Source organism: Drosophila busckii, chromosome 2L (assembly GCF_011750605.1).
Source record: "Drosophila busckii strain San Diego stock center, stock number 13000-0081.31 chromosome 2L, ASM1175060v1, whole genome shotgun sequence".
In the NCBI taxonomy this organism is placed as follows: Eukaryota; Metazoa; Arthropoda; class Insecta; order Diptera; family Drosophilidae; genus Drosophila; species Drosophila busckii.
The window spans coordinates 13207104-13234579 of NC_046604.1; the positions used below are offsets into that span (position 1 = coordinate 13207104).

The 27476-nt window shown below is 32.1% G+C and overlaps 2 protein-coding genes and 1 long non-coding RNA gene across 3 annotated transcripts; 2 read left to right on the forward strand and 1 right to left on the reverse strand.

Annotated features, from left to right (window-relative positions):
- Positions 1–17745: 17745 nt before the first annotated feature.
- LOC108603054 lies at positions 17746–18095 on the reverse strand. Its single transcript, XR_001915282.2, has 2 exons — positions 17964–18095; positions 17746–17908 (listed from the first exon to the last, which is right to left on the reverse strand). It is a non-coding gene; the product is annotated as an uncharacterized LOC108603054 (long non-coding RNA).
- Positions 18096–19555: 1460 nt separating this feature from the next.
- Positions 19556–20058, forward strand: LOC108605526. The gene is made up of 2 exons (XM_017995280.1): positions 19556–19656; positions 19711–20058. Exon 2 carries the CDS (start codon positions 19725–19727, stop codon positions 19986–19988), a length of 264 nt encoding a protein of 87 aa, XP_017850769.1. The 5' UTR covers positions 19556–19656; positions 19711–19724; the 3' UTR covers positions 19989–20058.
- Positions 20059–20649: 591 nt separating this feature from the next.
- Positions 20650–21183, forward strand: LOC108602720 (male-specific sperm protein Mst84Db). The gene is made up of 2 exons (XM_017990876.1): positions 20650–20751; positions 20813–21183. The coding sequence occupies exon 2, from the start codon at positions 20837–20839 to the stop codon at positions 21008–21010; it is 174 nt and encodes a 57-aa protein (XP_017846365.1). The 5' UTR covers positions 20650–20751; positions 20813–20836; the 3' UTR covers positions 21011–21183.
- The last annotated feature ends 6293 nt before the right edge of the window (positions 21184–27476 follow it).

The following is a 27476-nucleotide window of genomic DNA, read 5'->3' on the forward strand; positions in this document are numbered from 1 at the left end:
GAGCTTGTAGCTTGTAGCTCAAGCTGTAAGTTCTCAAATAAATTAAAGCAACACAGTCGTAACTTTAACTGCCAACAGGACTCGCACCCGAGCAGGGCAACGCTACACCTGCTCTACAAACTCATAAACTAATTTAACAGTTACATGCCACTGGAGGTTCTTTAACCAAAAACACATTTTCTGCATTACAAATTGGATGCTTGAAAGTAGAAAAAGTAAATTGTGTCACATTTGTAGCAACAACTGGCTAAACGGACATGCTTAGGCAATAATTAAGTCAAGACCTTAACAAAATTTCACCTTGTAAACACACACACATACACACATGCATGTTAATAGCAAACTCTTGTAGCATATAGAGCTGGCTCGGCTCGCTCTAGTCTCGAAGCATATAAAAAAAATATCATATGTCAAATGCAGGCAGAGAGCCTTTTGCTCGACTTTGCCATGGCTCTCATTAAGCTCTTAACCTCGTTCGACTGAAATACGCACACAGGCAGACACACACACACACACACATAGAAGCAGCGAGACATTCGTAGAAGCTATAGCTGGCGCTGGAGCACTGCAAGTGAGCGCTTTATTACCAATGTCGACACGTTTTGGGGCCAACAACAACAACAGCAAGTTCAATGAGTTTTCGCTTTAGTACATACACATGTGTACACTGCGCAAAAATATATAATATATATGCTTAAAACATATTAATATTGCATATGACATTAAACTTAAAGAGCATAAAGAAAAGTATGTATAACAAAATTTTAAATTATATTTAAAAAGCATAAATAATGAATAAGCAATTGAACTTAAAGAGAATAATGAAAAGCAGTATACACATGAGTACACTGAGAAAAAAATATGTGCTTATATGTGCTTAAAATATATTTATATTGCGTATGCCATTACACTTGAAGAGCATAAGGAAAAGAATGTATAAGAAAAATGCTCAATTTTAAATAAAATTTTGAAAATTTCAATCAAACAAAGCGCATAATGAAAAGCATAAATAATGAAAAGCATAAATGACTGCTGCCAATTTGTATTACACGTATAATTATTTATGTTTTCTGCTTTTTATTTTTTTCACTGCATAAATTTCTTTCATTGCTTGCTTTAAGTTTCAACTGCTTGGAAATTATGAATGTGTTGGCAATCGCGCGTATTTTTGCGCTTTCATTTTTTTTTGCTGTTCGCCTTACTCATTTTGCTTGTCTTTTTCAATTAATTTTACTGCTTGGGCGCGCAGAACCCTTCGCATTCGCATTGAGCCTTGACTTGAATGAATGAAATCAAATTAATTACAAGCAGCAAAAAAAAAAAGAAAGTAGCGCCAAGCTTCCTGTCTTATGCACATGCGTCAGACTTGCTTTTCATAATTTATATGCATTTCTTTAAGATTCACACTTTGTGCAACAGTGAGCACTAACTAACAGCAACAATGTTGTTTATAGCAAAGCTACAAATTGTGTAGCATACTTTTGTGCATATGTGCGCACATAATTTGATTCGAACTACACACACATATCTTGGTAGATAGGCACTGATTAAGCCATGGCCTGCAGCTATATTGCTTGCTATGCTTTGCTATTGAATTTCGTACTTTTTTGCTCTCTGCCTTTGAGCTATGGTCAGCACATTGTATTGGCCTTGGCCAGCCTTAAAGGTGATATACAGTTTTATATTTCTTTGTAGCTGCGCAACAAACAACTGAAATTTATGCACAGCCAACGGAATTTTTTTGAAAAAAGGCAAATGCACAAAGGCAAAACAAATATTTCTAAGTGGATACAAACAAATAAAAAAAATGCTTTACTTGCATAACAATAGAGCGCAGCGCACAAAGCACAAGAATGCATATTTTATATAATATAAGAAAGAAAAAAAAATATATATATAATTATTAAAGCACTTACCTTTTTAAATATACAACTTCAGCTACAGCTTAGCACTGCAAAGAGAAGAAAACGAGAGTAACATATTAATTAAGTTAAATATTGAAAAAAGGGCCTAATTAAACAAGCGGCACAATTCAATTAATTAACAAGTCCAAGCGCACAGACAAAGTTTCATAAGATGCTGTCACCTGTGGGTTAATCTAGCTGCCACACACACACACACACACACAAGCCACAACATCAGCAATGTTAATTAAAATCACTGTGCAACTTTGGGCCTTAAAAAACCAAGCTCTAAGTTCTAAGAGGTGTGAGCTAAGGCATTTATATGTATGCAGTAAGCATCTTAATATACTTGTATATATGTATGTCTGTGTGTGTGTGTGTGTGCAAATGCTAAGCAAATTAATTCGGTTCTAAATTATGATACTCTTGGGTTGAATTTTGTTGACTAAACAAAATTAATTGGATTGCGTTGCGTATGCGCAATGTATTTTTGGTTTCAGCACAATTATGCTAAGCAGCAACTATTTACACATACTTATAGCTAAATAATATAGTTAATGGCGCACTAAAAATTGATTTTAATTGCGCAGCTAAGTAATAAAGTGAATTAGGACTTAAGCTATTTTTAGTATGGAAGTAATATAAACTAATATTAGCAATTAGTTAACAGTACCAAGCAGAAAAGTTTTTAATTATACAGCAATTTTAAAAAAGAATTTATTGAAGATAATGAAATAATAATTTGAGTTCAATTTCTTGGAAACTTTTATATGCCACTCTTATTTAATTATAGCAATTGCTATAGAATGTTAAAAATAAATATTTTTCGCAAGCTTTCAAGTTTTATTTATTTCCGTTCTAGCCTAAATTGTTTATTGCTACAAGTACATGAATAGTAAAACATAATCATAAAAATAAATGTAGCCTTAGGCCACTTCAAAACTTATCTGCCGCACAATTTATTTGGCAAGGCACAAAACTAATTTTAACTAATTCAAAATAAAACTGATTTCCGGCACACACACATCTTTGCACATTTAAATATTCAACTTTTACAAAAAAAAATGCAAAAAGTAATTTACAAAAGTAGATTTTATACACAAACAAAAAAAGTTATGCACAGCTGCTCAGTTAGAGGCCCGCCAGCGGTCACAATAATAAATACACAGAGCGAAAGAGAGGACCGAAACGCACATAAAAGAAGGCCAAACAACAAAAGCGAGTTGGCATTTAAAAGCATAATGGACGTAACGGAAATACTGTATTCCGATCAGGAAGCAAAAGGGGTCAGGAAATCAACTGCAAAACAAAAAAAATATGCGCACAAAACAAAATTTAAAAAAAGCATAGCGACGAATTTGCGAAAAAGGGAAATATTAGTGACATCAAACAAATTGAAAATGACAAAAATAATATTTTAATAAATGTTAATAATTGCAGCTTATTAGTTAAGGCAAAAAGCTTACAAAAAAAAAAAAAGGGAACTTTGCATGCTGGTCACGTGGTCTGCCTGCTCCAACACAATTAGCAACAACAAGTTGCATTAAAGCGGCTTGCTAACTTTCATTAAAAACCACTTAAGCTCGGGCACACAGCATAGAGCGTATGAGTGTGAGTGTGAGTTGGAGCTACCCACAATACTTTGATACTTGACCCACCCACTTGACCCAGTGTTAGCAACAAAAGCAACGGCTATGCAGCTTGTTGTTGTTGGTTAGTTGGCCACCTAGCTTAGCTTGGCTTAGCTGAGTGTAGGCGTGTCTGCCGCTGCTGCTGCTGCGTGTGTGTCAAGAGTTGAGGCAGGCACATCGTTAGTCATACGTATACATATTTTATTTTCTTTTTTTTTTTTAACGCTCAGCAACTTTTTGGCAAAGCTAACAAAACAACAAGCAAAGCAAAGCAAAGTAAATATTTTTAATTAAATTAAAGCGCATTGTGCGCTGCTACTTGTGGTTTCTTTTTTTTTTTTTGTTGGTTTGCTGCTGCAACAAAAGTCACAACCAACAGCGTGTTGCATACTTATGTGCGCAGCAGCAAAGTTTGTCTAAGCACTTTAATTTGTTTAAAAGATTTTAGACGTATATATGTCACATGTGCCAATATCGAAGTCAACGCACGCTTATTTCAATTTCATTGCTATTTTTCTTTAATTTTTTCTTGCACAAACAAACAAAGCTACGCAAAACTGGCTAAAGTTGAAAAATGGCCAACCAAAGCACAAAAAAAGTAGCAAAGCAATTTGAAAAAAATAGCAAAAAAAATAGAAATTCAACGCATATGATGGAATCAGCTGCCCCGAAGTATTGCAGACGAAACTGTTCAACTTTGTTGCTACTTTTTTATTTTTTTTGCTGCAATTTTCTTTTTGCTTTGACTGTTTTCTTTTAATGCCAAAGCGTGAAAACAAAACTTTTTTTCTTTACTTTGCTGCTGTCCACATTTAAACGACGACACTAATGGCCCCAAAATTCAATTGAAATTTGTATTTGTGCAAATATTTTTGTGTGGTGTACAAGTAAAATGTAATGAAAAGTTTGGCATGTGCATAACTTAAAGTATGCATAAGCTGCAAAAGAGAGTGCAGGGAGTTTCAACGAAGTTTGAGTTACAATGTTGCCAGAAATTCTTTTAAACTAAAAGGATTTTTATGATTTTGGCAATGTAAAGTACAATATTTTGCTTATGCTCTATTATATAGTAACATATATTAAAAGCTGTCTTTTGTTTAATTAAACTTTGAATTTAATGTTATCAAAAACAGTGCAACGAATGCCTTAAAGCAAAATCGCATTGAATTTTGTTATTTGTCTGACCCAAATAGCAGCACAAGGTCAATTAAATTGCAAATGTATAGCAAACAAATTGCAACAATAACAAATTAACATTTGAAAAATGTACATGTGATGAATGGAAATTTCATTTCAATTTTAGACAAGCTGAGCGCTGCTATAATTAGTAAGTATGCCTAATATAATTACAAATCACTGCAACTCGAGTGCAGCTCAATGCGAATTTTTAGCGTAGCCACAAAAACGAGCCAAAAATTTGTGTATTGAGGTCACAAACGCATTAGAAAGTGCTAACAGCTTACATATACATGCAAAGCTATGTGTGTGTGTGCGCATAAGTTTTAAGTGTATAATGCACATAAATATTGTTGCAAAAAAACTTTTTGGTGCTGCACTGATTGCAAAAATTGTGCCGGTAAACAAAGTTTTGTTGGCCATTGGCAATCGATATGTCCAGATACTGTTAGCCTGACTGTCGTTTGGTCAAGTCAACAAAAAAAATAAATGTTAGAAAAATCTTAGTCTCTTGCTCGCCCACAACATTTTTCTTTGCCTTTGCTTTTTTGGCTCGAGATGAGTTTTTGCTTTTTTGCATTAATTAAATTTGTTTGCTGGCAAGCGCTTTAGTTGCGGCTTGACAATTTAGCACTTGCGGCTGTTGCGGTCAAAAGCCCATTGCTAGCCAAAAATATTTTTTGGAAAATTAAATGTAAAATGTGCCAAGTGGCCGACAAACAATAATTTACTAGTTAAGGTAGACAAAAACTTATGTAAGCTTGTTGAATAACAAAAATTTGCTGGCTGATAGATTTTTAGCTTAAAGACTTAAGTGAGTAATAAAATAATCAAGCTTTAATAGTATATGTAATAAATGGCTTAAAGTGTTTGTAAATATTTAGTTTTAATTTAATATCAAGCTTAATATTAAATGTTATAAATGGCTTAAGGCGTTTGTATATATTTAGTTTTAATTTAATATAAATTCGCACTTTTTATGCTGCCATAACAATTTTGTATTAAACTTTTATTGAGTAATATTTGCTTATTTTGTATTCAACTTTTATTGTATATTATTTGCTTATGCCAGCTGAGCATTTATACTTAGCAGCTTTTTACACAAACTATAACAAAAACTTGATAAAATATATTAAACACTTAATTGCTGAATAAAATAATCAAGCTTAATAATAAATTTAATAAATTGCTTAAGGTGTTTGTCTTTTAACAATAAATATTTAGCTAATAATTTATAAATTTCTCACTTTTTATGCTGCCATAATAATTTTGTATAACTTTTATTAAATAATATTATCTTATCTTTTGTGGCTGCCAGTTAAAATATATTAAAATAAAAAAATAATCAAGCTTAATAGTAAATGTAATAAATAGCTTAAAGTGTGGTCTTTTAACAATAAATATTTTGCTAATAATTTAAGCATTTTGCTTGTAACTTTTATCGAATAATATTTTGTTATGCCAGCTGAGCAACTATTTCTTAGCATTTTAAGCAGCTTTCTACACAAACTTAGCTTGAGCACATGAGTTGCCTTAAAGTTGCATAAAAATGTGCGTTTATATATTTTGTAAAAAAGAGAATTAACAATGCGTGCAAGGCAGAGAGCGAGCGCTCGGGCTCTATAAATTTTTTTCTTTTGGCATAGTATGTGGTGCCAAGAATCCTTTTGCTGCATGCTTAACGCCTGTGTGGCTGCAGCAACAACAACAACAACAATGAGCACAAAATGTGCTTTGGGGCTTGTGGCTTGTGCTTCGAGCTTCGGAGCTCTAAGCAGACGCGGCTCATTGCCTGGGCCAGTCCTTAGCCAAGTGCTGCCGGTCACTTGCACAGCAGTTGGCATAATGCGCTCGCTTGAGCATAAAGTGAATGTACAGTGAATTTTATAGCAAGAGCTTGCTCGCTCTCTCTCTCTCTCTCTCTCTCTCTCTCTCTCTCTCTCTCTCTTACTGTGCGCCATTAATTGTAAGCATGTGTTAATGTATGCCCCTTATGCAAGTTAACATTTTATTTTGCGCAGGCAAACTTGCCTGCCAATCGTTTATATATTGACAACACACGTGTATGTATGCGTGTGTGTGTGTGTGTGTGCGTGTGGGCGTGTTCTGTACGCGACACGGTACACGTTTTAACGTGCGCCTGCAAGGCCAAGCTTTATAACTTATGCACATAGATAAGCAACTGCGTTGACTGCATCCTCTCTCTGGCCTGGCCTGGCCTGTTGTTGTGGTTACCGATATTTATACACTCATTGTCCTTGCTAGCCTTGTTTGCTTGTTTGAGCTTGCCAATGGCTTTGGGCCATTTCAGGCAATTATAAAATTTTCATAAATTTTCCATTTTAATTATTTGTAGCTGCTTTAAGTTTGTGGCACAAGTTTAAGTAGCTTAAAATTTGTGTACATTATTTAAAGGCAACTGCCATATGCCTAAATTATTAAAGCTTGTTAAAATATAAAAATAATAACATCCAACTGCTTTGCCTTTTATAAATTAATGAATGTTTTATTCACTTTTCATTATTTTATTTGTAGTAAGGCAAGCTAAAATTAAAATAAGTTTGTATAATATTTTTGAGTTCAAGAAAATGTTTTATTAAAATAACAATAAGTAAACCACCCAATCTATAAGTTTGTCATATCTAAAAACTAAAACATTAACTTAAATAATTTTTAAATTTAATTTTAAATATTAAATCAACTGTGCACAGTTGACATTAAATAAATAAAATATAGAAAAAACGAACTGATTTTTGCTTTTGCTAACTCTTATCAATCATTGCGCCTATTAAATGAAATAATTATTGTTGATTGTCAGCTTGCTGCTTCAGTCACAACTTACTACATAAATTCCAGCAACGTAAGCGCCTTAAAAATACAGTTAAGCCGTTTGCAGCAGCAGCAGCTTTACTTTTGTATTTTCAGCTGAGCAGCAAGAACAACCACAAAACGAGGTCAGACATACACCTCAATTTGAAATTAAGTTGTACTTTCTTACGCTCAATGTTGCATATGCAACAAACACACACACACACACACACACACACATGCAAGTTCATTAATTATGAAAGTATTGCAGCAAACACTTGAGAGCCTTGAGCAACAGTCACAGGCTCTTGAATATGTATTAAACTTTAAGCACTCTTTGCTATATTTTCGCTACACTTAAAGCGCAAATGTATTTGCTCACACACACAAATAAGAGGCAGCAGCAGCAGCAAAAATACGCATTGTGTTAAAATGTATTGTATTTTTGAGCTGAAATTTTTTCGTTACGTTTGGCTTGACAGCTTTGCTGCAACTAAAGTTTACTTGCTTGCAGTTCAAGCTTTTGTTGATATTTCATTTTTTTAAATTTTTTTTTGCCTTTGCTGAGTGTTATTTTAAGACCTCAGCTGTTGAACTGTTTGCCTGCTTAAGTTAAATAACAGCTTTGTTAATTTTAATGCATATTAAGTATACGCAGCATTGAAGTGTAAAATGAAATTTAATTCATGCGCTGTTGATCATGCAAGTTATTAAACTTTACAGAGCTATTAAAGTGCAGCATGTGCTGTGTACTGTTGTATATTAAGTATACGTAAGCATAGCTATATTGAACTTTTGCATATAAATTATAATCAAAACAGCGCTAACTGCCCAAGTACATGACACTGCCTTGAAATTTGTCAAGCTACCACAAAAAATTGTAAGCTAGACAAGAGTTCAGCGTTGCTTCTATTTAATTTATTGACGTAATTTGCTTACAGCTCTGTCGGCTTTGCTGCATATTAATTTGGCATAAACGACACACACACATAAACAGTAGGACAATATAAATTACGCTGCCATGATTATATGCCACGACATTGTCATGCTGTGTGTGTGTGTCTCGGATCAGCATCAAATTACACACACATTAAATTGCTATTGCGCATATTTTAAGTAAATGAGTGCGTGAATTTAGATCAAATTAGCGACAAGCAGCAACAGTGAAGCAGCAATTTGTTATTTTTTGCAAAGATAGAAGCGCTTTTTAGAATTATTTAAGCGTTGATGAAATAATCAATAAGCTTAAAGCGAAATTTATGCGGAATTTAATTCGCCGCAACTTTAAGCAGGCAAAGCATTTGGGACTAGCAACTATTTAAGCTTATAAATATTTTATAAATAAATTTACTACAAATCTTTATATACTTGCAATACAAACTTATTGCATTAAAGCAACTAAATAAGCTTATAAATATTTTATTATTAAATTTACTACAAAATTTTATATACTTGCATATCTTTAACAAAATATTAATGCACACAAACTTATTGCAATAAAGCATAAATATTATAATTATTATTATTGCAGCTTTGTATATTTAATAACATTTTATTTACATTTTTAGCTTCATTTGAAATCAATAAATGATCTTCGCACAAACTTTGCTATAACTTTGCTTAGCCTGCAGCCACACAGTTTATTGCTTGTTATAAAATGAGCTGCTTAAAGTATTTAAGTTAACAGAAATTATTATGGATAAGTTGAAGTAAAGCCGTTTAGCACAAGTTTTTGCAAGCCGGAAATAAAACTAAATAGGAAAGCCAAGCATATAAAAGTCTTAACAAGACATAAGTGGACAATGCCAAGGCAACGATAACTAAAAAACGAAATAGCACGGGGGGGTATTACACATGCGTCTGTGTGTGTGTAACTAGAAGTTCTGGGCAAACACCTTAAGCAGCGCAAACAGAGCTGCAAGCTAGAAGAAGTTTTGCTAAGGCTAAAGCGGCTGCTGCTGCTGCTGCTGCTGCAACTGAAGTTGAACTTTTATTTGTATGACTCGTGTGCAGTCAAAGTTTTTTTTACTTGTAAGTTGCTTGATTTTATTGCTGCAGTAAGTTCAGCCGCATCCGCTTACCGCTGCAGCAGCAACTCAAACGAGCATAAGAGTTGCCAGCGAGTGCACTTTAAATTACTCCAATGATACTTGATGGTTGCAATCAGCAGCAGCGACTCACTCCACTCAATAGCGCACTTCATTATTTTGATAGCAATTAGCAAATTGAGTTTTATAAAAAATTTTTCAAGTTGTCTGTCTTGCAATTAGTTGCGACCACGCTGCGTATACGCAACGCCGCTTGCTGGCAAATTAATGTGGCTATGGCACAAAAGCAAGCAAAAATTGCACATTATGCAAATTTAAGCATAAAAAAAGCAACGCTATGCGCTCATATGCATAACAACAGCAGCTGTGCTTAACCCTCTGAGGCATACGAACAAAAACATTGGAGGTCAGCATAAGTTTTTCTTAGGCAAATAAACATTTGCAAGTTTTGTTGCGTTTGTTATTGTTTTTATTGCTTTTATTGTTGACACAAGTGCCAAAAGCTGCAAGAGTAGCCAAGTGAGCAGCTGAAATGTTTTATCAAAATTTTGTTTAAAATTATGGCAAATATTTTTTTATGCGCATAAAGTTGTTGTGGTCAGCACATAAGCAGAAAAAATTTATGTTCGATTGGACGGCATAGTCGTTAAATAAAATGTTATATAAATATAAGATTAAATGTAAAAATTAACTATGATTAGGATAGTATTTGTCGTAACATAAGCTAAGTAATATAAGTAAGTAAAATAAATATGCGAATAGTATAAAAATATTAGCTTAATAAACTAAATAATTTTATATATTTTTTTAAGAAATATATGCGCTCAAAGTTGTGTAGTAATAATAGCTTAGCTATGTATAATAACAATATTTAATAACATAAATTTCTATTACATTTTATATATATTTTTAATCAATGGATATATAAGTAAAATATTCCATTGAAGACTTTGTTTTTATCTTTTAATTTGTGAGTGAAATATTTAATGTTTATTTGGAACTATTTTGTGCTTAAGCCATTTATTAATATATAGCAGTATTTATTTATAATGGCAACTGCAATTGCCTAAAGTTTATTACTTATTTGTCGATGCCGTCTATATAGTAAAACAAGTCGCTAAACTAAATAGATTAACTGTAAAAATTAACTATTATTATGAAAGTATGTGTAATAACATAAGCTAAGTAAAATAAGTATGCGAGTAGTATAAAAATAATAGCTGAATAAACTAAATAATTTTATATTTTTTTAAGAAACATATGCGAAGAAATAATATCGTGGTCAGCACATAAGAGACATTCCTCTGACGCGGGGGAATCTACTCAGACAACAGCTTAGCTATGTATAATAAAAATATAGAATAACATAAATTTCTATTACATTTTATATATATTTTTAATCAATAGAAATATAAGTAAAATATTCTATTGAAGACTTTGTTTTTATCTTTTAATTTGTGAGTCAATTATTTAATGTTCATTTGGCACTATTTTGTGCTTAAGCCATTGATTAATATATAGCAGTATTTATTAAGTCAATTATTTATTTGCAATTATTTTGTGCTTAAGCCATTTATTAATATATAGCAGCATTTATTTATAAGGCAACTGCAATTGCCTAAATTTTATGACCACTCTTTAGATTTTTTCAAACGTCTTCTTTAAGCATTCCATAAAGATAATTTTAATAATTTTGTCACACACTCAACTCACTCACAGCCATAAATTAAAGCCCCCTAGCCACTTTCATTGCAGCATAAAGTCATTGGATTAATGAGCTTTGTAATTACAATGATATCCTTAAGCACTTACACTTATAAGCGCTAAATTGCGGCAGCTTTGAAACAAGCAGACAATCAATGAAGTGGAAAGCACACACACACAACACGCACATTGTTGTTGTTGTTGTTGTTTTTATATATTTTTTTTAGCTGTGCGCACATGATTTTCAATTGGCAGGCAAAAGTACAGCAGGCGACAGGCAAAGTAAGCCAAGGCAATGGCAACGGCAAGGCGTAACGATTATGGCTTGAAATATGATACTTTAAGGCAAGAAAACGTTGCTGGGGGTTTTATGTAGCAGCAGCAGCAGCAGCAGCTTCTTGCTGTTGATGACGCTTGATGCTTTTGTCTGGCCTGGGATGTTGACAAAAATTGCGTTGACTGTTGTTGTTGTTGTTGCTGTTGTTGGTTGTTGGTTATGCACACATAAATAAATATGCCAAGTAATACGCTCGATTTTTCACTTGGCTGCCGCCTTTGCAACGTGTGTGGCATAAATCGCTTAGAACGTACGCGTGGCGTCTCTCTTTGTTTACCAATGACTAACTGACTGCTATTGTTTTTTTTATACTGTTGGTTACGTGTTTTCTCAGTTTATTTGAATTGTCGATTGACGCGATTTGTGCGCGCTGGCCATATCTAACTCTATGGTTATGGCTTTAGCTTTGGCCTAACAAAAGGCAAATGTGAACATTTGTCATTTGGCGCGGCGCGCTGACAGCTTTGGCTGCCTGCATGACACTTGTCAGCAGGAGGGCGAGACAATTGCTTTGCATATTGGCCAAAAATCCCAAATGGCAGAAAAGTTTCATCTAAAATTTAAGGTATTTAGCCTGGCTCAACTCGACTCGGCATTTAAGCTCATTGCGTACTTAATTTAAGCTGCTTTGCTTGCATTTAAAAGCTTAGGCAATGCTTTAGTTAAAATATAAATTGCATAATTGTTTTACATTCACTTAATTATTTAACTCACTTTAGTGTTTTTGGCTCAATTTAATTTTAGCTCGTTTCAATACTTTGTCTCACATTAATTAACCTTTCTATGCTCGCTGCCTTTTAAAAAAGCTTTTAATGTAAAATCAATTTATTAATTTGTTTTTTATTTCAACACTCCCACCCTTGCTGTTTTGCATATTTAATTAAAAGAATTTTTTCGTGCACTTTTTTTTTTTTAATTTCCAAATGGATTTTATGGCAACTCTCACTCTCGTTCCATCACATATTCATTTCTTTGCGTTTAATGTGCCATCTACATATATTTTAATTCAACTGGCCGCATAAAAGGCAAAAGGTCTCTCGTTCTCTCTCTGTAATCACAGCAAACAAAATCAACAGCATTTAATGAGCGCCATGTGGGCCAAAAATATATATAAAAGTGCGTAACCCAAACGCATTAAGTTCTTTTTTTGCTTTTTGCATACCCTTTATAGCTCAAAATTTGCTGGGCATGCTGCAGACAAATAAGAAATTTAATTTATATTGTGAACACATTTGTTAGGCATATTAATGCTACTTCAAACAGCAGCAGCAAATAAAAAATCCAATCAAAAAAAAAAAAAACGTAAAAATTAAAAAATATAGTATAGAACATTTTGGTACTCAAACTTAACTTAAGCATATTTTTCAAAGTATTGTAAAAATAAATTAAAATTCTTAAAAGTAGGCAAATTATTCTTTAAAAAATTGTGTAGGGCTCATTATAACAAAATTTAAGCTATAATTTTATTAAAACTTATCGGCTTCAAAAAAATGACAAAATATGTTTCAGAGCATTTCGGTACTCAAACTTGACTTAAATATATTTTTCTAAATATTTTCAACATAAGTAAAAGTTCTAACAAGTTAAAAATGGTAAATTATTCTTGGCTACAAACTTATTATAGCAAAATCTAAGCTATAATTGTATTAGGACTGATCTGCTTCAGTTATAAACAAATAAGCTCCAAAACTTGTTTAAAACTCTACCTTGAAAATATTTACTAAAATATTTTAAAAACAAATTAAAAGCATAAAATATAAAATTATTCTTTAAAAAATTGTGTTGGCTTCAAATTTATTATAACAAAATCTAAGCTATGATTTTATTCAAACTTAGCTGCTTCAGCTATTAACATATTTAGTAATTCTAGCTACACTTAAAATTTTTAACAAAATATTTTAAAAACAAATGAATATGCCAACAAATAAGTTGTAAAAAATTGTAGGAAAAAATCATAGCCTGCTATTCAAACTTAGCTGCTAAAAATACTTTGCATCAACTTTTGTTTATTTATTTGTCAATTTGCTAATCACTTGATCAACAAACTTGACAAGTGCATTAAATATTCTGCTTTGACACAACTTTTTGTGTCTCATTACTCTTAGCTGAGCTTATATTTGTACTTCTGCTGTTTTTATATTTAAGCATAAATGCACAATGATTGCGACTCGTTGGCTGCCGTTTGATACATAAATAAACAAAAGTTGCGTATCAAATATACGCTCAACATTAAAAACAACAACAAAAATTCTGCGCGCTGAGCAAATAACAAACAGCGTCAAGTCATTTGCTATTTGCGTACGTGTGTGTGTGTGTGTGTGTGGACTTTGATTAAAAGCCGCATAAATATTTAATATGTATTACATGGCATTTAATTAGCTGCCGAAACTGTAATTCAAGCTGCAAAACAAAAAAACAGAAAATAAAGCACATAATGTCAATTTTTATTATTGAACACAGTCAGCAGCCACTTGAGACTTAAAAAAAAAATATACTTTGTTATTGTCGCGACGCATTTGTTTTGTTATTTTTGTGCGAATTTCTTTTTTTCCTTTTGAAGTGACACGCAGACGTGCAGACAACGCAGCGAAAATTTCGTGTAAACAAATAAAAAAGCAGCAGCAGCTTCAAGTTTGCGTATTTTTTTTACGACATTTCTTCTAAAGACTTTAATGCTTTTTTAATAATTTTTGTTACAGTTTTTTAGTGTGCTGCAGTACTGTTTATTTTTTAAATAAGCTCTTAAAACGCGCGTCGCTTTTTTTTGTTAAATGTGTTATTATTTTATATTTCGTGTGTGTGTGTGGCAGCCAAATGTAAAGCAAACAAAAATATTTATATAATTTTTTTACGTATGCGCAGCTTACAAGCATTACAGGTAGCGCTTTTTGTAATTGCAAAAAAATTGGCTTAAAAAAATATGCGCAAAAGGGATTTGGGCGACTGTCACAGCTGCAATTTTTCAAAATGTCAAATCAAAACATAAAACCAATTACTTTTCATGATTAATTAGTTGCATGTAGTGGTGTTGTTGAATGTGTGTGGCAACAAATGTTGAAAAACCACACAGAAATGATTTTCATTACAATGGGCACTTTTTGCATTTGATTTATGATCTCAACCCCAAATCCGCGCTGACAGCTCCCAAGTGACAAAAGCGCTCACACCCGCCGAACTGAGTTTGGCAACATGAAAATTATCTTAAAATTCATAAGTTTAATGTAGACAAGAAAGTTCTACCTGAACAGCAGCAGCAGCAGCAGCAGCTGCATGTCATTAACTGTATGAGCGCAAGACGTAAATCCCTTGCGCAACATGGCGTATGTGTAACGTGGCGAGGCAAAAATTATTACAAACTTTGTCAACGCTTCATTTTTTAAACATTTCGGTGTGCGTGTGTGTAACTGTGTGTGTGAGCTCGTGACACCTTTTGCCACTTTACATTTTATGCGCTGCGGCTTGTTTCTATTTTAGTTGTGAGCGCAAGACGCCGCCAAATGTTGAGTTTATATTAAAAATTATGCTAAAGACAACAGCATGAACACATTTTGATGCGAGTGTCTAACTGTCTGTCTGTCTGTCTATGGATTAGGCGTCTTTTTTTTATGCCGCAAAGCAGGAAATGAAATTCTGTGTGCAGACTTTAAATAAACGCACAAAGCTCAAGCTTAAGGCAGGAAATGAATTTGGTATGCCATACATAAATTTCTACAGCAGTCAAATAGCAAAAATAAATTCTAATAAACATAAGAATTAAATATGCACAGTAACTATAGACAAATAAAATATTTAAATAAATTTTAGTGCATTAATATTTATATTTATATAAGCAAATATTTTAATTGTGCAAGCTAAAGACAATGTCAACAAATTTTGCAGTTTACAATTCAAATTGAATTTTAAAAAAGGAATTAATACAATTTAAAAATATTTATATAAGTATTCTGCACATAATTTTAATTCAGTTTAGGAAAATTTAATGCATTAAAAAATATTTTAAATTAAATACAAAAATGATTTAAATCTTTTACATTTCTGCTTTTCAAGCTGCCATAAGCTTTCAATATAAATAATGTAACTTGAATTTTTACAACCTATTATAAAATTTAATATTTTTTAGACTTTTTTTCTACTGTACTTTCATTTACTTTCACTGCAAGCAGCGCACAAAAATTTGCATACAAGCAACATCAGCATCGAAATCATCTTTTGATTTCCCAGAACTTTAGCCAATTATCATTTGACACCTGACGGCAATGTCAAACAGCCAGACAGCGAACAAAACCGCAAAATCAATAAGCACTCATCAGAATATATATATATATACACCAATGATATGATACTTGGTAACCTGTCTTATATATCGCATGACAAACATTTCCGCTGTTAACGGGCTTCGCATTTACAGCTAACTGACAACTGATAAACAAGCTTTAATTAGCCTCAACACCCCCAAAAACAAACAAACAACAACAAGCACTGGCACTGGCTTTGGCTTAAATATTATGCACAACTTTTGTCGCATCGATTTATAATTTATTTGCTCAAGCGCGCATAATTTGCACATAAATTTCAAGTCTGCAAAAATTAAGCAGCAAATTTTATGTGACGCTCAGTGCGTAGCGCCATCAATATGCTATATAAATTATTTATGTAGCGAAAATCTAACAGTTCGTTTTTCTTCTTCTTCATCTCAAGCAGGTGCAGCTGCTAAACGCATAAATTTTTGATTAAAAATTATGTGCGAGCAACTCATTCGTCTTGCTCAAGTTAACTGGACTTCAAATACTTTGGTCAAGTGACTGCGCAGTTTTCTACTTTTTGTTTTTTGTGTGTTGAAGGGTTATTTTTGCTTGTGGTTACATTGTTGTTGTATTCAACGCTGCTCATCAACGAGGGTAAGTAATTTTAATAAGAGGGTTTCGTGGGAACTTGCACGTTTTTATTTTTTTGGCATGTTTGATTGGCACTTGTAGCATTTTTTGAGCTTTATTTTTATTTTTTGTTAATGCTTGAGTGGAACTCTTTACATGCTATTAAAATAAGCATATTATAGAAAAGGGTTTAATCTAAGTAAAAGGGAAAACAAATATGCAAATATTAAAAAAAAAAGCAATTGAATTTATTTGTTAAGGCTGCTTCAATAAAATAAATATTTTAAAATTTTCAATATTAATTGCAAAGTTGTCATTGCTAAAATAATATTTTACTTATTTTAAAAAGATTTGTTTACTTGTTTATTTAAGCAAAATACTTTTTGAGGCAAAGTTGCTATAAACCAAATATGCAAAAATAAAAATTAAAGCCACAATAGAGATTTTTTTTAATAAAAAAAAATATATTTAAAAAATTTTAAAATTAATTTCAAAGCTGTCATTGCTAAAATAACATTTTACTTATTTTAAAAAAATTTGATTACAGTTAATTTAAGCAATATACATTTTCATTAAAAGTTGCTATAGCTTTAGCTTCAGCTGCTTTTGCATTATTTAGCGCTAGCATAATTTGAAAATTTGCATTAACATGTAGGCGTGAAAATCGAAAAAACGTAACCTAATTAAAAATGTTGAATTTTAGGCTTTTGCTCACCTGAAGCGCAACGGCATTTAAATCAAAAATTTGTGAAAAAATGTCAGTTTACATCATTGCCTGCCACGTTAGCAGGCGATGCTTGTCAATTGCGGCACGTAGTACACACACGCACACACACACACACAGGCACAAAGCACTAACTGAACTCTAGTTCAGCAAATATTCAAATGAGCTAGCAGTTTCAATCAATGAAAATTCCCAAAGAAAAGTTGCGCACAATCGAAAGTATTTATTAGCAATTGCTTAGCACTAGCGCTAGTCTGCTATATGTTTGTTTGATTCGAGCCACGCTTAAAGACGTATTTTTTATGAGCCAACAAGCCAACGCAGCTTTGTTTGGAACTGAGCACAAGCAAACCGCACGCGACGCTTGAACAACGCGAACTGAAACTGAAACCGACAGCAGCGACAGCAGCAGCTGACGAGCTTCAAGAACTTGGAGCTGCACTTGCAACATGTTGGCTGGCACACGAAGCTTGCCACATGCAACTTCGTGGCGATGTTTTTATTAGTTGATCGTCAAGCAATTCAAAAGTTAGCAGCGCTGTTACCTAATTAAAGCAGCATATAGTTTTATTTATTTATTACTTTCATCGTCAACCCCATTTCTCAAACAAATTATAAGTTATAAAATTGTGGCCCAACAGAGTAAAGCAGTTAAAGGTAAATCGCTGGCTGGCTCAGCAGTCGCCTGTCCAGTGCGATCCGCTGCAGCGAATAATAAATAAATATTAAAATTTAAATAAAATGATACCAAACTTACTTGTTAAATTCAAGTTCAACATTTTGTTGTGTGTAACGAAAAATTAAACAAAATACCGCAGCTGCTAGTTTTATTTATTTAAAACTAGCAGCAAAAAATTTTGTAGTGTTGTTAACACTTGCAGCACCAAATTTGTTGTGTTTTATTTATAAACATTTATGAGCTAGCAAGCAAGCAGCTGACTGACAATAAATTCTATGCCAGGCTTAGCTTTTGAAAAATGAAGTTGCTAACAAAAATAGCGACCTGCCACAATAAATACCGCGACGCGTCGCGTATGCCACAAATACGCACACACACACACACACACGCAGCTTTATAGCGCGCTATAAATCGCGCTTAGCCCAAAAACAAAACATAGCCTTACAGCATCGCAGGCAGGTGGCATGCCACACAGCCTTTGACCTGACACAATGCTCTACATTCGATGTTTTGCCCCATCAGAGCTCGACTCCCAACTTGGTTCGAAGCGCTTCTGCGCATTGCTCTGGCTTTAATATAAACAGCTGTTTAGAATATATCCTTACCTAGGACAACACTAAGCGTGCGGCAAATTGCAGCATCAAATGCTGTACGACACACTTTCAACTGCAACTGCAAATAAAAATAATCAAAATATACTGCCAAGCAGTAAAAACTTTGGCAACTTTCAAAGGTCACCTTGCCAAACAAGCAAAAGCGACAAACTTTTTTAAGCGTACAAAAATATAAATGCCAAATTTTAATAAATATAAATAGCTAAACATGAATTGAAGCATTTAAAATGTTTCAGCATGCATATAAGAAATATTTTAAATGCTGCAAACTATAAATGCCATATACAAATAAATATAAATAGTTAGCTTACCATGAGGGAAGCATTTAAAATATTTTGCTAATGCTTAGATATTTACTAAAAATATTATAGTTTAGACTTTGAAATAATAAAATTGCCTTCAGCTGAATTTAAAGCTTAAGAAATTGATATTTACTATGGCATATAATTACTAAATGGCATATATTAATAAATATAAATAGCTCAGCATGGATTAAAGCATTTAAAAATGTTTCAGCATGTTTAAATATTTTAAAAAAATATAAAGTTTGCAATTTTTAAATGTTTGAAAATATAATTGGCAAATGTAAATAGCTAGCCAAACATAATTAAAGCATTTAAAGTACTTTGTTAATGCTTACATATTTATTAAAAATATTTAGAATTAATAGAGCTTACAAATTTGGGTTAAAATGATGAAAGAATTTGCCTGCTGTTAAATCTAAAGCTTAAGAAATTTATTTATAGTATTTTAAATGCTTCAAACTTTTTAAAATGCATAAAAATATAAATACCAAATATTAATAAATATAAATAGCTAACCAACCATAATTGAAGCATTTTAATTATTTAAAGTGCTGCAAACTGTAATTTCCAATTATAAATAGACACCTAAGCCATATTGAAGCATTTAATATATTTAGTTAATGCTTATATATTTATTAAAACTGATTAAATTTAATAGAGATTTAGAATTTGCCTGCAGCTAAATCTAAAGCTTTTGCTTCTTAGCCAAAATTTGTACTCATCAACTTAGCCTTGTAAAAAAAACTCAACACTTGTTTTCCTAAATTCTAAGATATGTTTGTTTGATTAGTTTTCAAATATTTGTTAGACAATAGCTTTGCTTTTTTTCTTCGCTTCTTTGCAGCCGCAAGCGTAAGTTCAATAATTTTATATATATATATATAATTATATATTTTTAATTGGCAGCTAAGCTAAGCATAATGTGTGAGAAAGAGGCAAGCGCCATTAAATGCTATCCTTGTGCCAAGTACGAGCGCATGAATCCATTTTATGTTGGACCATATCCGGATCAGGCTTGCGGCTCATGCCCCTATGGCATATTCTCGGGCTTTGTGCCCTGCGGTTGGCCAAATCGTTGTGCTGACAAGAATAAGCAGCCAAAGGAGTGCGAAGCTAAGGAAACTAAAGACGCTAAGCAGACAAATGGCGCTAAGGAAACAGCAAGTCCAAAGGAATGTGATTAGGCTTAGAGCAAAGAAGCGAGTGTAAAAATTTTATAAGCAAAGCAAAGTAAATAAAAATTATAAACATGAATTTATTTGTTGGTACAATTAATGCAAGTTGCGCTTCACTTTTGTTATAGCTTTGCTTTTACTTTCATAGCTTTAATATTTAAAAAAAAAATTCACATACAAACAAAATTTGCTGTGCTTTAAAAAATTCCAAATAAAAAGCATGCCCGTTGTTATGGAAGCGGCGCACAGCATCATTGGCGTGCTTGCCACCATTGCCTTGATCATCACCATCAGCCACAAAGCATCACAAGTGGTGGTCAACATATCGGAGCCCATTTGTGAGCTGAGTGCGCGACGTCTGCCCACAACTTTGTTGGAGAGTGAACGTTTGCATGATTCACTGCTGCGCGCCAAATATGTAGCCAAGTGTCTTTATGCTGTGATAGAGAATTTCGCTTTGGCCGAGAGTGAGATCAAGCAGGATAACAAACACAACAATTGAAGCTGTTTTTGTATTTCGTTTTGCATTTTTAGCGCTATAGTGCCGCCACAACTGTATAAACTGTTTATATAGTAGTTGTGTGTGCTATAGCTTAGCACAGATTTTTTTTCAACATAGTAGACTTATAGCCAGAAAATTTGTTGTGCTGCTTTGCAGCAATAGAACTTAAGCTCATTCCATTCACCGGACTCATACAGTTAACACATATTTCCTTAGCCCAATAGCAACAGCAACAACAACAACTACAACTATAACAATAACCCAAAAGCTGTAAGCTGCATTTATTAAAATAATTTCTGTTGTAGTTTTTTATTTTTTAATATTTTTGCAGCATTTTCTAAACTTCAAATTCAACATGTTGATTGTTTGCAAATTTGATCCTTTCTATGTTGGACCCTGCCCGCCCGGCGTGCTGGTGCCAGCCGGCAGATGTTGTGGCTGCGGACCCTGCGGTGGCTGCGGACCCTGCGGTGGTTGCTGTGGACCCTGCGGTGGTGGCTGCTGCAGTTCCTCGCCTTGCGGCTGGTAGTGCTGCTCCAAGACACTGAAATTCGCATAAACAAATTGACGACGAATGGATGGATGGATCGAACGAAAACTACGATGTTAGTAAAACATGTAACATTTACGGCTAAGGAAATATGTGACTGTACTGCACGGTACTCTGTGTTCAAAATTCTCAGTCGTAAGCAAAATATTTGACAAAAAAAAAACAATAGTAAATAAAATGTTTTAATAAAATGTAAATGCTGAAGGGCTTTTAATGGAAGGAATAAGATTATGAAAGAAAGAATGATATATTATTGGTTCTTTGCTAAATATATATAAAATATTATACCATTTGCTTAATTTAATGGGCTTTAGGAGTAATAATTCTAATTTAACTGTTCCCAGAAATAATTAGTTAGTAAAATTAGCTTTATACAATTTATATTAGGCCAAAAAAAAACTGTAGCCCATAATAATAAAATTCTTGATACAAAATTTTATACCTAAAACCTTTTGCTTCATACAATTGTGAATTTAAATTTAGCCAAAAAATTAAAATAAGCCTAACCACAAATAAATTTGTAGCGAGAAATGAAGAAAACCTCTAATAATATCTAAACCTTAAACATATATTAATTTTAAATGGCTTTATCTGAAATTAAATCTAAATAAATAGAACGTCTTAAGCATTGAAGTTAAATTTTGTTTTCAAATTTTTATATTTTCGCTTGCTTTACTCTAGCCAAAAAATAAAATGCTGAGCACCTTTTGCTCAATTCAATTTCAATTAATACAGACAAATGTATAAATCAAATAAATTTACGGGTAGCGAATTTGACAGTGACGAACTTTTGAAGACTAATAGAATAAAATACAGTAGAATATTATATCTATTATTTAGTTATAGATTATATAGACTATTCACTTTAAATTTATACAGCAAATTAAAAAAATTTTTAGGTTCTACAGCTTCTACATTCAATAACTATCGAAGTTAATAGTGACGAACTTTAGAATATTATATCTATTATTTATATATATTCTATATTAGCTTTCTCGCTATTGTAGCAATCAGACCCTCGACTGATGCATGCTTTATATTTTCTTTTATAGCATTTTATTTATTGTTTATATCAAAATGTTACATTTATTATATTTATGTTTGCGCATTTGGCTGGCAGGGATTATTTTCAGGACTATTGCAATTGTTACTATTGTTATTGTTGTTATTGTTGTTGTTTTCACTATTGTTGCAAGCGTTATCGTCTGCGTTTGCAGCTGCTGCGTCTGGCTTTTTGGGTGGATCAATGGGTGGTATGCAGCCACCACATGGAGCATTTCGCGCACCTGGACATGGCGTACAGTCCGTACTGCCCTCGGGACAATCCAAGTCACAACAAGGCGGATTGGGGCCAATATAGCCGGGATTAAATTGTATGCCGTTGTACATGTTGACTGCAAAAAGTGAAAGGATTAAATGAGAAAGTGGCAGAGAGAGTGAGAGCAACTTACCTTTTGGACTAACTAACAAACAGCAGCAGCAGTGCAAACGCAACAATAAAACAATTAGAATTTTTTTAGAATTTAGAATATGAACATTGTTGTGTGTTAGAGATGAATATATTAATGTATGTGTATAGCTTTATGCCTTTGAGTCTAGGGAACAGTCTACATGGAAAACAAAGGCGACTATAATCGTTGGCTTTTGCCAATGAATGAATTATTAGGCATACATTAATTTATTTAACACTTAACTATTAAATTGTATTATTAAATTATTGTTTTTAAAACTGTCATTTTAATATATTTTATTCGTGGCTGCCAGGCCATGCAAAACAGGAATTAGGAATTTTTAAATTTACTTAACACTTCACTATTAAATTGTATTATTAAATTATGGCTTATAATAGTTTTTTAAGCTGTCATTTTAATATATTTTAGGCAATTTAGTTTATGCATTTTTATGTTAATATTTGTTTGATAATATGAAATTTACCCCGCAGCTATTTAATTCTATTATTCGCCTCTGGCTTTTTCAAACTGTCATTTTAATTTATTTCAATAAATATTTATTGCTTTCTTGGATAGCCAATTAATTTATGCACTATTATGTTAAAATTTGTTTGAATTTTTGAATTATTAGTCACATTTATTTACCACTAAACTAATCAATTGTATTATTTAATTATAGTTTATAATATGAAATATTATATTTTTGCCAAACTGTCATTTTGATTTATTTTGATAAATATTTGTTCGTATCTTTGGTTGGCATTTTATTTATGCATTAATTTGTTTGATTATTTGTATCATTAGACATATTTATTTACCACTAAACTAATCAATTGTATTATTTAATTATAGTTTATATTATGAAATTTATTACTTTGCCAAACTGTCATTTTATTTATTTTGATAAATATTTATTCGTGTCTTGGGTTGGAATTTTATTTATGCATTAAATTGTTTGATTATTTGAGCATATTTATTTTTCACACTAAAACTATTAAATGTATTTATTAATTATAATTAATTACTTTGCCCAAACTGTCAATTTGATTTTATTTTGTAAATCTTTATTCGTTCTGGTCTTTTATTTATACTTTAATTGCTTGATTATTAAATGTATAGACATATTATACTACCACTACTTGTTTGATTATTTTCATTTATTTGACATATATACCAAGTAACGTTTATAATTGGAAGATATAATATTTGGCTTTTAAGCTTCAATCATATATATTTTTATCGTGGCTCGCCATTTAATTTATGCATTTTTAACATTGAATTAAAATTTATTGTAAGCAATAGCTAACTCAAATAAATATTTATTAAATATATTATATTTAATTAGTACATTTATTTCAGCACGCTGATCGAATACTATATATAAAGCCCAACTGTATGAAATGCATATTTAGCTGCTCCACACAGCAGACACATTGACCCAATCATAACAACAAATAGCCACAAAGCGCATAATTAATTCATAAATGCACAACACTACATTTATAACGATGATGATGATGACGACAACGACTGCGGTGGCGCAACAGAGTGCAGCACACCTTGCCCCTTGGGGGCAGTCACACTCTGTCAATAAGTAGGCCAAAAATGGCATGCTGTAAATTCTAAGTTGAAATTAATGTTTAATTAAACCGAAAGGGGAGCGCGGAGAGCGGAGCGTGGAGCGTGCAGCTTGCAACGGAAATGCAACATTTGCATAACCAACACAATAAAGTTGTACATTGAGTTTTGAATACTTGATGCATTGTTGCACTCATAATTGACAGCCTAACGGCAAATTGGCTTTTGTCAATTAATCAATCAATCAACGAGCTACATAGATAGATAAAGAGAGACACTCTAAGCGACGCTTAGCTGTCGTCTTGTTGCAACTTTTGCAACCCGTTGCGAGTTCAACGAAATTTGCTCGTTAGTCGATTATCATCAAAACGTCGGACATGGCCAGTGGCAAGTCCACTTTGCTTGTTGTTCGCGTCTCTTCATTCGCTTGTGCGTGTAATTCATATTCAAAGCGCGTTTACCCGCCGCCCCCCACTGCGTGTGCCTGCCTTATGCTTTGCTTTTAAGTGGCTGCCACTGGGCAGCGACGCATATGTGACTCTTTGCCAGTTGCACAGCGGTTCACAGCTTGGCTTTACTTGCAACGCGCGTGTGTGTGGCATGCTCTACGATTCGTGTGTCTCTATCGCGTGTCCCGCTATGCTGCTTTGAATTTAATTTCAGCATAAACGCATATTGCAACTACACTAAGCAAAGCGTTTAAAACATCAAGCAAATTATAGCATTTTGATATAGACTATTGTTTATGATTTATAGTTGTTATAAGTAGTATTATAATTTGAATTTTTAGCACACTATTTTAATTTATTTACTACACTAAGCAAAGCATTTAAGAAACTAAGCATTATTATTACTTTTCTTTATATACTTTCGTTTAATATTTAACAGGAATAAGCATTATTTAAAAAAACAAAAACAGCCTGAAGGCCTCAGTTGCTCTGGCTACATAATTGTAATATAGAATTCATTCTAAGTTACAATTAAAATAAGTAAATAAATAAATAAATTTTATGAAAATACTGACTAATATTATACTAAATATGTATACTGGCTAAATACATTTATTCTACAATTTTTAAATATTTATATATACTTGTAGTATAAACATTTTGCTATAAAAATTGATAAGATATGCTGTATTAAATATATAAATTAATAAATAGTATAAAAAAAATTAATAAGATATGCTGTAAAAAATAAATAAATAAATTAAATTAAAATTGCTAAGAAATAAAAGGGAGTATTTAAATAGTTTTCGTTTTAATCTTAAAACTATTAAAAGTTGCTAAATACTTGTATAAAAACTCAACTATTTATTGATGGCTATTAAACAATACAACAAATATGTTTTTAAAAAAATATATATGCTTAAATTAAATAAAATAAGCTGCATTTTTGCTTATTACAACATAGCAAATATATAAATATATTAAATAAAAGTTCAAAAGCCGTATAAAGTCGCTTTGCTTTTACTTAGAACTCATTAAAACGATTTGCAATTCCATGGAACTCATTAGCAAGTTCTTGAAATTTAATAAGAATCAATAAACAAAGCCAGTACATTGGCAGCTTAAATATACAAACAACAACTTTAACAAGCACTAAACAAATAAATAATTATAGAAAAATAAGCGAATAGCTGGAAATCTAACGTCTGTCTATGTTACATCCGTTTTGTCTATGAGCGTGCGCGTGAGCAATAGTTTCTAATGCTCAGCTCTTATTTAGTGCCTTTTATTGTTGTTGTTGTAGTTGTTGTTGCTTTTGTTGCATGCAGCTCCACGCGTTGCGGCCACTTGTCTCGTCGTCGTTTGAAATATGTTTGTTGGAGAAATGACAAAGTGACCGGAAGCTGATACAGTAATAAAACAAAAACACATGCACAGACTTATGTACTGTATGCCAGCCCAACACCCACCCCCTTGCCCCAAACAGCAGCTGCATGTTTAAGCTCGCCCATTGGCAACTACACAAAGTTTTATGCTTTACTATTTTTTAAGCATTTTATTTACAACAAAAATCTGAACAATATTTATGGCCTCTATCTTTTTTTTCACGAAGTTCTAACTGCGTTTCTTTTGCCATTTCCGTTGCCATTGGTAAAACGCTCTCTACATAATTTTAGCTTTAGATTTATTTTTTGGTAACTATGCGTCTGGCATACATAATAAATTTATTATTTATTATTGCTGCTAATGTTCTACAGCCATAAAAGTATAGCTTAAGATATCTTTAAGCTTTTAATTGTTTCATGTTAATTTGTCGGCACTTATGACTTGTTTATTATGCAGTTAGTGTAGCTAACTGATAACTATCTAAGGTGCGATTATAAAAGCAAATGCAAATTTGCTATGTTGAGACTGAACAGCAATCAAAGGTGATTTAATATGTCAGCAAACCTTTTGTGTAACTTTTGCAATTAAATAAAATTAAAGCGATTATGACAGCAAAACTTTTGTATTTAATTAACTAGTTTCAGGCTTCATATATAAAAATAAACAACTTTTTGCATTGTACATAAAATTTTATAGCTCAAAAAAATTGTATAAAAATTGCAAGTAGTGTTCTACGCATTTAAAAATTATTATTAATATTTGTGCTTAATTTTTACACTTAGTTGTTTTAAAAAATATTTATTTTTAGCTTAAATAGACATTGTAAGTAAAAATGTTACTTAAATCGTATTTACGCAAAATGAATTTAAATTGTCAAAAGTAAATTAAATATGTAAAATATAAATAGTAATAGTAAATAAATAAAATGTCACTTAAATCGTATATGTGCAAAATTAAATTAGTAAAAGAAAGTAATTAAAAGGCTGAGTATTTAAATCTTTTTTGAGCAAAATGTTAAAAGTAAGTAAACAAATAAAGTATAAAAAACAAAAATTAATAAACAAATAAATGCTAAAAATAAGTGCGTCAAAAATGTTGAAAATCTAATTATTTCTTTGTTAGAATTTATTTTACAAGTTAGCTAATTTCTCATCTCTCTAATTTTAATTTACTTATTAAAAGAAAATAATTTAATTTGGCATATTTTATAGCTGGAAATGCATTTCTATGCACAAAATAAAATTATAAAAATATTTAAATAAATAAATAAACTAAGCACGCAGCTATTTATGCTATGCTTAAATAATATTATTAACATTTTATGCAGCACAAATGAAAAACTGTCATGTAAGTAAACGCACACAAGCTTATTAAGTTATTTGTTGTAAGTAACTTATTATTACCGCTTTTGCCGCTACCCAACTTAAGCGGCTTTAACTTTGCAACACTCACACACAGACAGAGAGACAGACACACAGACAGTCAGTGAGAGCTCGCCCTGTGCAGTTGGCTGCGGCACTTGTGACTTAAATAAGAATGCCAATTAAGAAAGTAATTTTTGTAAAAATGTGCACAAAATAT